The sequence below is a fragment of the Bacillus rossius genome, chromosome 1 (assembly GCF_032445375.1).
Source record: "Bacillus rossius redtenbacheri isolate Brsri chromosome 1, Brsri_v3, whole genome shotgun sequence".
NCBI lineage: Eukaryota > Metazoa > Arthropoda > Insecta > Phasmatodea > Bacillidae > Bacillus > Bacillus rossius.
The window spans coordinates 311,237,603-311,250,291 of NC_086330.1; the positions used below are offsets into that span (position 1 = coordinate 311,237,603).

The window sequence follows — 12,689 nt, forward strand, 5'->3', positions numbered from 1 at the left end:
CCGGTTTTACGTTTCCGCATCATTGTGGAACGGGTCTGAAAAATACTTCCGTTGGGCTCATCCTAGGAATTTCATCACAAATATTTAATTTAATCAATTTAGACGCTAATAAAACTGGCCATAGGCTTATAATATTTTTTTAATGTAAAATGAAATATGTAAGGAAGACCCCCGGATACGTTGTTACCATTTTCCTGTGTAAAACAACAGCGAGGCAGGCCGATGGGCTGGAGGGCCTGGAGTGTGTGCTCTCTGCCGTGACACGTGTGCTCCTGCTGGGCGTCACGAGTGCGAGGCACTTGGCCGCTTGTTGCACGCGGCCCGCGGCCCGCCTTCACAGAGCGAGGGAATATAGCCCTCGTGGGGGATGACTTGTAGCGGGATTAAACTCCGAATGAACTGTCATGTTTAATCAACAATGGCGCGGGCAGTTTTTCGTCACGTGCCCTGCCGTCGCGCGCTCGATGTAACGCAATTAAATTCGCATTTCGTTTGCAAAAAACATGACCCCTCGCCGTTTTCCCTCACGCCCCTGGCTACATCTGTCGCTAAATATTTCCCCACTTTTCGCCTCGCTTCGTTTCCATTACTTTCTTCTGTGCGTCTCAGTGTAGCACATGGCGCTGCCATTTAGCGCGACATTTAACTGCTTCACTTTTACACATCAATTATTTGTTGTTGTTTGCTGCAGCTTATAGCTCACCCAGTACGTATACTGTCATGTGACTCGAAGCGAGCCTCAGATATCACTTTAATTCGGCCTTTGCACAGTACAGCGGGTTGTTTTGTAATGTACATTCTCCAGCTCTGTCATCCAACTTGGATAGTTTCCTTCCCTTACAAGTTTCCATGCATGTGCCGAACCACAGTGATTCTCACTCAGTTCTCCTCTGTTTCAGCAGATACTCTGTTTCAGCAACACGAATTTTATCGATAAAAAATATAATTTTTTTTGGAAGAGCTATAGAAAGTTGGGTGCCACTTGGCTCTAATAGATTGAAAGCTATGGAAATTCTGAAGTGATACTTTTACAGCCGGTAGAGTAATATAAGAAACACGTTGTAATGGAAGTGAGTAGGTAACGGAGTTAAAGTGTGTAACTTATGTAATTAATATTGCTGATGGTGTGGAGTTAAAAAAAAAGTTTTGAATTGAAGCACCTTTACAGTCGGTTACAGATGGCAGCAGCAGTAGCACATGATTTTGCATACTTTTCCAATACTTTTGCAAAGTTTACATACTCTCTCATACTTTTGCATTGTTTCGCAACTCGTAATTTACAACAATAAACTCTCAACTTTAAGGTTTGCTCCAGTGTTACCATTAAAAGTGTGATGATTTGTAGACATTTCCAATAGGGTTATGTATCATATTTTAGCTATCATTTTTAGATTCCATTTAAGACATGGACAGACACTTGTAAATAGAGGTAAATTTCCAACGCATGATTACGCGTGTTTCAAATGTTAGAGTACCCTAAAAAAATTTATATCCCTCTTATGTGTGACTACGCACACGTGTATTTTTTTGTAAATGATTTTTCGCTTGGGAATACCACATAAAATAGTTAGTAAAATTTCGCTAGGTAACAGTTGTTGACTGAATTCTTTTATTTTCCTTGAGAAATCATATGTGATAAATAATGCATTGATATTTATGAAAGAACTATTATATTATCTAAGTCATCTTTCTGACAGCCTCAGAAAATCGGTTAGTATGTGTTGCCTTGACGAAAATTGAAATTCGGATGTTCATTTTTGTTTATATTTTTACATTCCTTACCCGAGGTTAAAATTAAAAAAAAAACACTCGCACTGAAGTTGGGACTCGAACCAACTGCGCCACTGCAGAAATGTAGTCCGTACACTGGAAATGGTGTTCACTGCAGCTGCATCACCACCAGACCAGCCCGGCCCCCTCTCAACACCACGCCGTACATCTCCCCCGACTGACCTGCCATTACATCATTGCTCCCTCCCTCCCCCCCATTATCGACTCTTCCTTCCTCTGCCGTATTTTCTCACCCTACGTAAGTCGCATGGAAATTGGCTACCTTCCTTGCTCCTTGTCCCGGCGCTCCCCCCCCCCCCTTCCCCACCCTTCTTCCTCAGGTGGAAAATCATTTTTACTTCCCGCTCTCCGGAGAGCTCAGCCCGCATCTCCCGTGGACCAGCAGCCGTGCGTGCAGTCAGCACGGCGAGCTGCTGGCGGCGCCGTTCCGCTTTCAGCCAACCTAGCGAATTAGTAGAGACCTGAAAAAATCGCGGATTCAATTCGCGATATGCTAAAATTCAAACAGTTAATACACCAATGCTGCTTCTGCCATTGTCTCACAACTCATCTTCAGGACTCTGGGCCAATAAGAAACCCTCAACCAAATCTGTAACGAAGCACAGGCTACTACGTTGGGACGTCTCACACGACAGCAGCCAATGAGTGGGTGACATTTGACCGAGTATACATAGAGCTGTGGAGTTCATCCTAGCGGTCATTGAACCTGCGAATTTTTCCGGTCCCTACTAATTAGTTGTGAGGCTTGCTTTATACTCTTGATTGTAAAAGGCAAGGTCATAATATAATAAATTAGACATTGTTTTCGTTTAAAATACAATATACTACAATAATACAACGGGCTTATGCCTATTTGCGTGTAAAGACTAGAATGCTGGTTCTTCAAATGATTCATGCAATGGAAAATTTTTGATTTAATACCATTTATTGGACATGCACCATTGCAGTTTTGCACTGTTGGCCATGGGAAGAATTTGTAAATGTAAAATAAGAAATAAAAGAGCATAAACCCACAGAGAACAAGCCTAAATCAGCTGATATCGAACAGATAAACCCAACGATGAACCTAACAGGTATTATGGTCAACACAACGGCGATATCACGGATGAACACATTCAAACTTAAATATCAGACAGCTCAAGACTTCCGTGGTAGGAATTTAGTATAAAAAAATAATAAGAGCACAGACGAACTGAGTGTGCTAACAACTACGAAAGAAAGCGTTGTAAAGGTATTGTTTTCTGTCTGCTTTTACTGTTACTGTAGAAGTTGTCTCGTCGTTGTTATCCCATTGTTTTCGTCTGTCCTCTTATTATTTTCTCACGGCTAAATTCGTTCCACGGAATTCTTATGCTGTCTTATATTTTCGTTTGAATGTGTTCGTTTGTGCTGTCGTCGTTTTTTTTTCCTTCGTAATACCTGTTTAGGTTCATCGTTGGGTCCATCTGCTTGACTTCAGCTGATTTACGCTTGTTTTCTGTGGGTATAATTGTTTAGTTATTATTTTGCATTTATAGATATTTACATTACAAACAGTGCAAAACAACAATGTCCAAGAAATTTTATTAAATTATAATGCTGGTCCAATGCAAGAAGACATTTGGAAATAATTTTTTAAATTTAGTTTTGATGAGGATTGCAGTGTTCTGAGTCGCGGTGCTGAGTACTATGCCTATGGTGCACGGAAATGCAGGAGTCGAGCTTGGTTTGGGTCTGGCTGGAGATAAGGCTTGAAGCATGGCTATCTATGCTTGCAGTGGCCTATAGCGACGGAAACTCTTGGATTATATCGGCACTGCGCACCTCTTGTTACTGACCCGGGAGTTCAAGACTTCACAGCCCCTTCAGCGCAGTTTGCTCTAGGCGTGGATAGCATGGACGAGAGAAGTTTGTAGATCCGGGAGGAGACTTTGAAACACTTTTTTTTTACGATAGACTTATCATGGGTGTTAATAACACGACATCCTCTTGTGTTTTACCCATCATGAAGACACAACAAACCTCAGCTTCGTGTTTGCTGGATGTTTATTGAACTGCATTACAGTCAGACTAGAGTGCACCGGGTTTAGCACACCTAGTAGAACCAGTCTGCCCTTCTTTACATCAAAATGAATGGAATGGTCGAATAAAATCGTCCGTCTGGAACTAGGAGGTGGATTTTTAATATCAGGGATGCAGAGTGTGTAAAACAAGCGAGTTTTTAGTATTTATTTGCAATCATGGATCTTACAAGAGTCGTAAATGACAGCCGTTGCAATTACTAGCAAAATACGCATTAAAAAAACCATTAATACGACATAATTGTTTCTAAATTCGATGCACCTTCCCCCCCCCCCCACCCTCAAAGTATATTTTTGAAATGAGATATAAAGTTATTTCTAAACGCAGTGCGCCGCAAACTGGTTCTCATAGCCAAATTATATATTTAAAAAAAAACGTGCTTTACATTTTCTAAACAGGAAGTTTCAATTAATTAAATACTAACTAAACCGGCAGTTTGTCACAAAATTCGACTTTTTGACTTTTGCAGAGAACGGGTTAACTAACAGCCACTGTAACATTAATTATAACCTTTCTCCCCCCCCCCCCCCCAATAGATTATTTTTTAGTGTATACCTTTTGCATTATTTCTCCAAAGTTTTGAGACCATAAAGGAAAAATGGCTGTATGCAACATCAAAAAGACATGCTGTTCTACTACGAGATCGTCATCTGACAGAATGATGATATGTTCCGGAGATTGAATCGTTTGTATCCCCAGCAATCGAGCGCTAGACGAGATGATACTGCGGTGGTTGTCAATTGCCTTCCGCACAAGGGACTATACGACACCTAGTTGTAAGCCCCGAAACTGGATTGCTTTTTACGGGTTACTTAAATGAGGAATAATAACTTTTAAAAATTTTCAAACATTGTGTCCAGAACTGTTAAAATGTGAAAAAATTGAATTCAATCAATTTTACAAAATCAGGCACGTGATTAAAGTTCAGTAGAAACACTAGAACTGAAGTAAATATGTGTGTAAATACTTAAGAGAATACTTAAGTCAATCTGAATTACTTGTGTGGATATTAATAACAAATGACGTTTTATTATTAAAATCAAGGTACAAAATTAATTAAAATGTTAAACAGTAAAAAATATACCAGCATGTCGTGGAAATTCAGTAGTAAAACTGAAGCTGGTAAATTAATAAAAAACATAAAGTTACGACAAATAACTTAAGTGAATGTTTGAGAACCAAAAATTACATCGGTCACTTTTATAGTTATGACAAGTATAAAAACTCATTACGAAATTTTTACATTCTCAAGATCCACTTTTCCTTTGATTTGCCGTTAGAAAATGCAACTAAAAACCTTAACAAAAACAATCATCTTCTTCATGGTTTTCAGTGTTCAAAACTCGAATATTTTCTTCATTTGCGATTCCTTTTTTTTTTTCCGTTGGTATTTATTTCTGCTGTGTTTTTTTTAAACTTATATTCGCCGTTTTGCTTTTCATTTTTTGGCCTGTTTATCCAGTTTTCTTTTGCCCAGCGTATGTATTAAAGTTGCTGTTTCCCTTTTTCGGCTGTTATTTCTGTTGGTGACTTCTCTAGATCCAGCTTTCGGTAAAGGTCGCACTTCAACGGGTGGATTGTTGGGCTCGTGTTGAGGCTGCTCTGAAGACTTGTTTGATGGTTTCTCTCCGTCAGTGGAATTTCTTGGTGCAAAACTCTCGGTAAAAATTTCGCGAGTGTCCTAGGCACCAGAATCCTGAAGCAATATTGAATTGAGTCACTGCAAGTGGATATGCATGAGAAATTAGCTGTGGAATGTGATAGATTGTAATCCGTTTGTTAAGCATCTAATTGTCACAAGCTGAGTTGAAATATTTCTTGAGTGGTCCAAAAACAGTACGATGAAGGGGCTGCAGTTTGTGCGAAGGCCTAAATGAACTAACTCTTTCGTGTCCCACGTTGGGCGTACGTCGCTGTTTGTTTGGAGGTTACTTGCATTTTAAACAAAAAGTTCTCCAGAGGCAAGTATGTTTGCGAACAGTGTAGGGAAAAGTTAACACGATTCCATTACTTTTAACAAAGTAAACGTAAAAGAGACTTACACTGAGGTGAGAACCGCGGTCATTAATCACAAGCAGGCATGGTATCTCAGGTTTGCTGTTCACGTGAATATGGAAATGTAAAAAAAAAGTTGTAATCGACTGCTTGCATTCTCCCAGAATTATTCTTAGTCCCACCAAACCTGGAGGCGCACGAGATATTAATTCTTTACGAAATTTTATTCTTGGAAAAACGAATTAGATATTTTTTTCCCCCAATCGCAGAGACAGCTAAAGCCCAAGTCACGCGTGTGCCCTTGATGCGACACTTCTCGATGCTCGAGTTCACAGCTTCGTGTGCAGGAAACACCGGTCGAGCCGCATGCAGCCTCGCAGGTAGAGCTGCTACCAACTTGACAGCGACGACCACGCGTGGTAGGAGAAGCAATCTAGAACCTTTACAGTGGTCACATAAAAAAAAAAAAAACTTTTGTATTGGGTTGCGGTTACTTTCCCGCTTGCAATTGATAATAATTATTAAGGCCTTTAACGTTAACTGTAAATTCATAACATAAAATAGTACATTGCTACTAGTAACAAACTGGCCCATTATTGGTCTAATAGTAACTTCTCCCAGTCAAGTAAGTCACGACATAGGTCATCAGTTCCGGGCTTTTTTTGTCCTTAATAATAAAATTCATCAATCCGCTTCCGTTATTTCACTATTAATCCACGTCTTATTTTCATATCTTTAGATTTTTCCTGAATTAATTGTCAACCAACTAGTCCCGAATGCCTTGAATTAAATTGATTGCAATTTTATTTTATAAAAATTTGTCGCAAACTTATTTTTTTTGAAACTTAACTTGCATACCAGAAAATATATAAAATCCTTCAAAATATACTTTACATATATTCATTTATTCGCACTACTTGTATCGGCAACGCGCTTACAAATAGTACAGATGCGAATGGATCAGTAAAGACGACAGAGACCCAGGCTGACCGCAAGTCTCGCTGCTGCGACTAAATGCGCACTACCTCTAGGGTCGGTGGGTGGATGGCGGGGGGGGGGGGGGGGGGGGGGGGGGGGAAGCGGGAGTGAGTACGAGGTTGAGCTTCTGAACGTTCCCGCTTCAGACGCGGAGGCGCTGGCTGTTTTCCCTCGTAATATCGTCTCCTGTTTTGACGGATTTTATTATATGAAAAAATTAACAGGCATCGCTAGCTTTTTGTACTCGTGCTATATTTAACTTTATCTACCTCTCTCTCTTGCCCCCTCCGGGTGTGACGCACGATGGTTTTTGAACCATAAGGATATTTTTTTCTTTGTCCTGCCGTGCCCTATTGTTCCGACTCATTAAAAAAGGGCTTGTCAGTAATATCATAAAACGCCCTCGTGTGCACGGTACAGAAATCCGACGGCACAAAGCCCGCCGCGCTCAAAGTGACCTGCGCCGCCTCACGACCCGGGGAAATTAATTTTCTTGTCGGGACTCCCCGCCGCGGCGGACGCCTTGCGCCGCTGCGGGCCGGCTTTGTGCGCGCGCGGCGGGGCCGGCGATATTGCGCGTCTCCGCGGCGCGGCAGGTGAGGCGCAAACAAGGCCGCGCCCTCCTGGCGCCTGCGCTCCTGGACTGCAGATTATTCAGGGGTTACTGAGTTAGTTCCCCGCCCCAGACCGACGACAGCGCACTAAGCCGCGCGTCGAGCAAAGTTTAGCTCAACGTCTAACACCTCAAAGCGGAACTTTCTTACGTAACATTTAATCAAGCATTTTACTTTATTAGTCTTATTATTGAGAAAAATTAATTTTGGAATATTTGGTGCAGAATATATAAATTTCATGAATTTTCATCGCTATAGTTTGTATGTAATAGCTGAGCGTAACGTGGACCTGTATTGCTTCCAGCGAGCTGAGCGCGGAAGCCAGGCAGACACAAGACGCGCTGTGCTCGCCGTGCGGCCCTAGTTAGCCGCGGACCTGTTCCGCGCAGTTGTCGCCGCCCGGCTCCCGGTCCCTTTGTTCCTAGTCACCGGGGTCCGCTGTGTATTGTGCCGGCGCGCCCCGGTCCTCGTGTGCGGGTGTTTATATGAAACCCACTGGCCAACCTTTTTTTTTTCTTTTTTTGCTGGCGTTTCGTAATTAGCGCGAGGGAATATCGGATTCCGGCGCCCGCCGCTACGCGTCGCCACTGCGCTTCAAAGAGTGCCGGCGCCAGGTATGTCGGCCGGCCTGCGATATTAATTATGTGGCGGCAGTCTGCTAGACGCAGCCTGGGGGGTCGCCCCGGCATCTATTAGCGCCCCGCCATTCCCTCTGCGCCGATGAATATTTAATTAGCGAGTCCGCGCCCCGCGCTACGTGTTAATAAAACATCAAAGTTAGTTTTTCTGAAAGGCCCGGGGGCGGGCAGAAGGCGTCGCGTCGAGGCGTCAGGCGTCAGGCGGGCGTAACCGTGCGCGCGAACTGCCCGCCATGAATACTTCAGGCGTCTCTGCCGGCAGAGCCTTGCCGCCGTCGACCTGAGCTGCACTTCAAGCCCGCGGGGCGACACTCACTACTGCATTACTCTCATTTCTGTTTTGGAACGAAGAATACATGTCATCTCGAACATTATAGAGTTCTTTTATAGCTACGATAATTCAGGAGAGAAACAGTTTGGCTATACAAGAACAGTACCTACGCAAGTGCTGCGTTTAAGATATTTATTTGAACTATGCATTCAGGCTTGAAAAATTACGTAGTTTTGTACTTATATTTGTTTAGGAAATTTTAAATTAGAAATCGAATGATCTGCTTAATCCTTTACTATTAAACAGGCAACGCGGGTCAAGTTCACAACACGATACGGTGCATTTAAGATTATATTTATTGATGTGGAAATAAGTTAGGGGAAATGTGTAACGTCATGGAATTTGGTTGGTCATTGATAGCAAACTAGAATGGAAGAACTACAAAAAAATAGTTAACGACTGAATATCGCCGTGATAATAAATACAAATGAAAGTGTGCGTTTTGGAGCGATAATAGCGGCTGTTGTACGAGTAGAAGTGGAAAAAAAAAGTGGAATTGAATATTTTTATAATAGGTATGTTATAAAATAAGTATACAACAAGTATATAGTTGTTTTTGAATATGTGTGGTAATAAATGTAGTAGTTACGAGAGAAATGAAAGGTCGCGTTTCTTTATATCGAACAAATTTAATGATATTGTGTAGAGAATAAAATTGTGGTTGTGATTGCAGTAGTGGCGAGGGCAGTGACGTTTGGTATTTCGCGATATTGACTGAATCCAGTGGTGAAGTTTCTAAATTATCGGCATAAAATTGTTGCCATTGACATAACTTGCCACGGATACCGTCTGCCAGCGATTGGTACTCTCCAGCGATTGCGTCGTACTATAGTAGAAATCGCACCGGTTTTGCGGCTGTCGCTGTAAACTGCTGCTCGTCAGTGCACCAGCTGATTGCGTGCTCGCAGCGTCCTTGCTGGACGTGCACCGGCCTTCGCCCTCAGCAGTCTCCCTCTGCTGCCGTCGGCAGAACTCCCGTCGCCGCACGCGCCGCGCACGCCACCCCCTTGTAGCTTCCCCTATTAGCGCTCTTGCACTCGGCATTGCTCCAGCACCAACTTGTTGACTCCATCAGTTTCGCTACCACATAGCAATGCAAACTTTATTATTATTTTTTTAATTGTAGCTGAACTAACCTCACCAAACCTTTCGCTATGGCGCTATTTCTTCAAAGAGCAAATAAAACTAATACAACTTAGGAAAACGAGAGGTTTTTTTACATTTTATCATTAACCTAACAAAATAAAACAAATTGAACACAGACATCACAGCCAACAAAATGCGCTCCACACTCGCGAGTTTCGAGTTCCTTCGCACCGCCGTACTCTCGTTCTCTCTCTCTCTCTCTCTCTCTCTCTCTCTCTCTCTCTCTCTCTCTCTCTCTCTCCCGCAGCTAGCGTCCTGACGTCACCGGAGCATGCACAAGTGGAACGTTCCGTCAACTCGATACCAAAATATACGAAGGCTGGATAAATAACACCGTTTACAATATATGAGAAGCTAAAGAAATACAAGTATAATGTAATACATTTAAATATAATTATTTACTAAAATAATGAATGCCAAAATAAGTATTTTCCACACATTTCCGTCCTCAAAATCAATATATACAATAGTTTTGTTGACAAGTAATGATCATTGCCATAACGCCAGATAGTAAGAAGTTTTTTCCATTATTTTATAAATGTTTTCGTGATTTGTAGTAGTATTTTATGTGCATTTTGTTTGTTATTTTCTTTGTGTTCTATTTTTTTTGTTAGGTTAATCATAACATGTAAAAACATCTCGTTTTCCTAAGTTAGATTAGTTTTATTGAGCTCTTTGAAGAAATAACACCACAGCGAAAGGTTTGATGAGGTTATTTCGGCTACACTAAAAATGGTTTTCTAAGTTTTTATCGCGTTATGGTAGCGATTTCGATGAAGTCAACAAGTTGGTGCTGAAGTAATGACAGCCAGTGTTCCTGCTCTACAAGAGCGGGAATAGTGTGTTTTGGACGGGGAAGTTTCAAATGCTTGTATTGCACAATATTTGTTTCTTGAGGATATTACATTACGGTAGCCAAATACAGACCTGCCAACTCTCATGATTTTGGTGTGAGGCTCACGATTTTAAGGTCCATCTCACGCCCTCATACCAAAATATTGTTTCCTCACGATTTTTCGGGGCCCCAAGATTTTGTTTGTAAAAGTTACAAAACAAGTTTTACGAAAGCTTACAGTAACGAGTTTCCATCAATACTCGAGTCACGTAAAGGAAGAAATTTTGCGTTTTGTAGCATGTGCCGTGCTGATTTTTCTATCTCGCATAGTAGAAGAGGAGACATTGTGAAACATGTCACTACAAAAAACACAACTAACACGTGAAGTGTATTGCTTCCAATAAAAAAATTAATTTTGCTGTGAACAGTGATAAATAGTGTTACACGAGCAGAATGTTATTTTACATCTTTTTTAGTTGCGGCCCTGCATGATCACTACACGACAGTGGTAAATTTTGTTCAACTAAATTAAATCTGCAACCTATAATTTGTTGAAATAAATTTTGAAGCAGAGACCATGTAACATATGTACAGGTATGTCACTTAAATTTAAAGATTCTCATTTGTTGTTTTTTTTATATCTAACCTGTATTTTTATCGAGGACCTCATGATTTTTTAAATTTGAATGTTGGCAGGTCTGCAAATAATATATGTTCGGTATCGTGTTGTAGCCTAACCTTTAGTACCGCAGGGTCACTCCCCGCCCTAGAGTCCGCGGTTGGGACGAGCTGCCTATTCACAAAACCATCGGGCTAAATTGAAGCTTAGCCGAAACACGAGCGCATAGCGTACTACTAAACTGTTAGACATTCGGAAAGGCGAAATTAGTAAACCTCATACTTTTAAACCACGGCTTGCATCAAACAGGAAAAATAACTTTTAGTTAAGCTGGCGCCTGTTAAATTCTAAACCCTTGAAAGTTATGCACTGCCGCAATATAGCAATAAACTCTTAAACAAAATTATATAATCCTCTTTTGAAGACTTCTTAATCATTTCATTGTAGTCCAAACTTTACTTATTTTCGTGCTTGTGCAACCTAAAAACAATAGGCAGTTACTTATACTAGAGAAAATCTAACAAGCTACCGGTACAATGTAGAGTGCACTTGCAGGTAATAGGTTTCATTCCATTACGTGGAAAATCATAATCTCATTTCTAATTCTTCCATCACACTCACCTCTGTTTTTACAATACGAATTAAAAATACACCACCTTAATTTAACAAAAATAATCTTTCAATTTACATGAACAAATTACTGGCTGCATACGAATAGTTACTTGTGGCTTATTTTGAGAAAGATTCTATTATTTTGTAAATATGACAACAACAAATGCAGGTTAAGTTTAAAAAGAATTGTCTTAGTTTTACATCTTAAAAGTTTTGTGAAACAAGTATGTGTAAAATTTTCGCACAAATATAAGTATATAATAATTGTCAATGCAAATTTGAAGGCTTTTGTGAAACACAGATTTGTCAGTATGTAAACTTGTTAGACAACTTACTGTCACATGTCACTTGTAAGATTGTAAAGTTAATGAAATAGGCCTCTGGCCGTGACAAGTAATGCTGTACTGGCTCGGAGCAGCGACGTAAAGCGTTTCTGCGTAAACGGGGTGACGCACCTACTGCCAGCAACGTCCGCCATGTTTTCCTCAATGCAAATATTCGTACTGGACTCACTTGCCGATCGAACCTGTATCGTATTGGTAGGCGCGAGCACGTCTAATTGCCTAGCCATTTTGAATACCTGTGACACGATGAGCACTGTTAAAGTGTTTCCAGAATTGTATTCAGTCGGCGCTCGCCACGTTGTCTTGTGCTTCGTTTGGTGTCCCGCGCTGATGACCGCGTCTCGTGTCTTTGTTGCAGGTAAGACGGCTGCTGTGAACACATACTTCCTGTACCTAACAATAGCGAGGGCTGGACGGTGGTAGTGTTGTGACGTCACGTAGCATGAAGAGGCCGGTCGACGACTTGCTGCATTCAATGTTGGGGCAGGACGTCTTCATGAACAACCAGGTAGGCATCTGCCGCAGTCACGCTGGTGCATTCCGGCAGGTTTCAACACAGGATGTTTCATTTCAGTCGTTAAGAGCTAAAATACGGATCTACTCGTGCAAAAAAAAAATGTAGTCGGATGAAGGAATGTATAAGTCACATGGTGCACTCGTAGACACCGGATGTTGTCGGAAGTGGATCACGTGTCAGATGAATGAGCTAGGACGCACTGCAACTG

General features: G+C 41.4%; 1 protein-coding gene across 4 annotated transcripts in view; it reads left to right on the top strand.

Annotated features, from left to right (window-relative positions):
* LOC134527909 (polypyrimidine tract-binding protein 1) overlaps nucleotides 1–12,689 on the top strand; it is a 797,394-nt gene that overhangs the window by 111,085 nt on the left and 673,620 nt on the right. Inside the window, exon 2 of one of the 4 annotated variants that reach the window (XM_063360936.1) lies at nucleotides 12,323–12,472. The exons of 2 other annotated variants lie outside the window; for them this stretch is intronic. In XM_063360936.1, coding sequence (XP_063217006.1) covers nucleotides 12,407–12,472 — 66 coding nt within the window. In that variant the 5' untranslated portion in view covers nucleotides 12,323–12,406. Of the gene's footprint in view, nucleotides 1–12,322; nucleotides 12,473–12,689 lie in introns of those variants that run through there. One more of the 4 variants, XM_063360935.1, reaches the window with a different exon arrangement.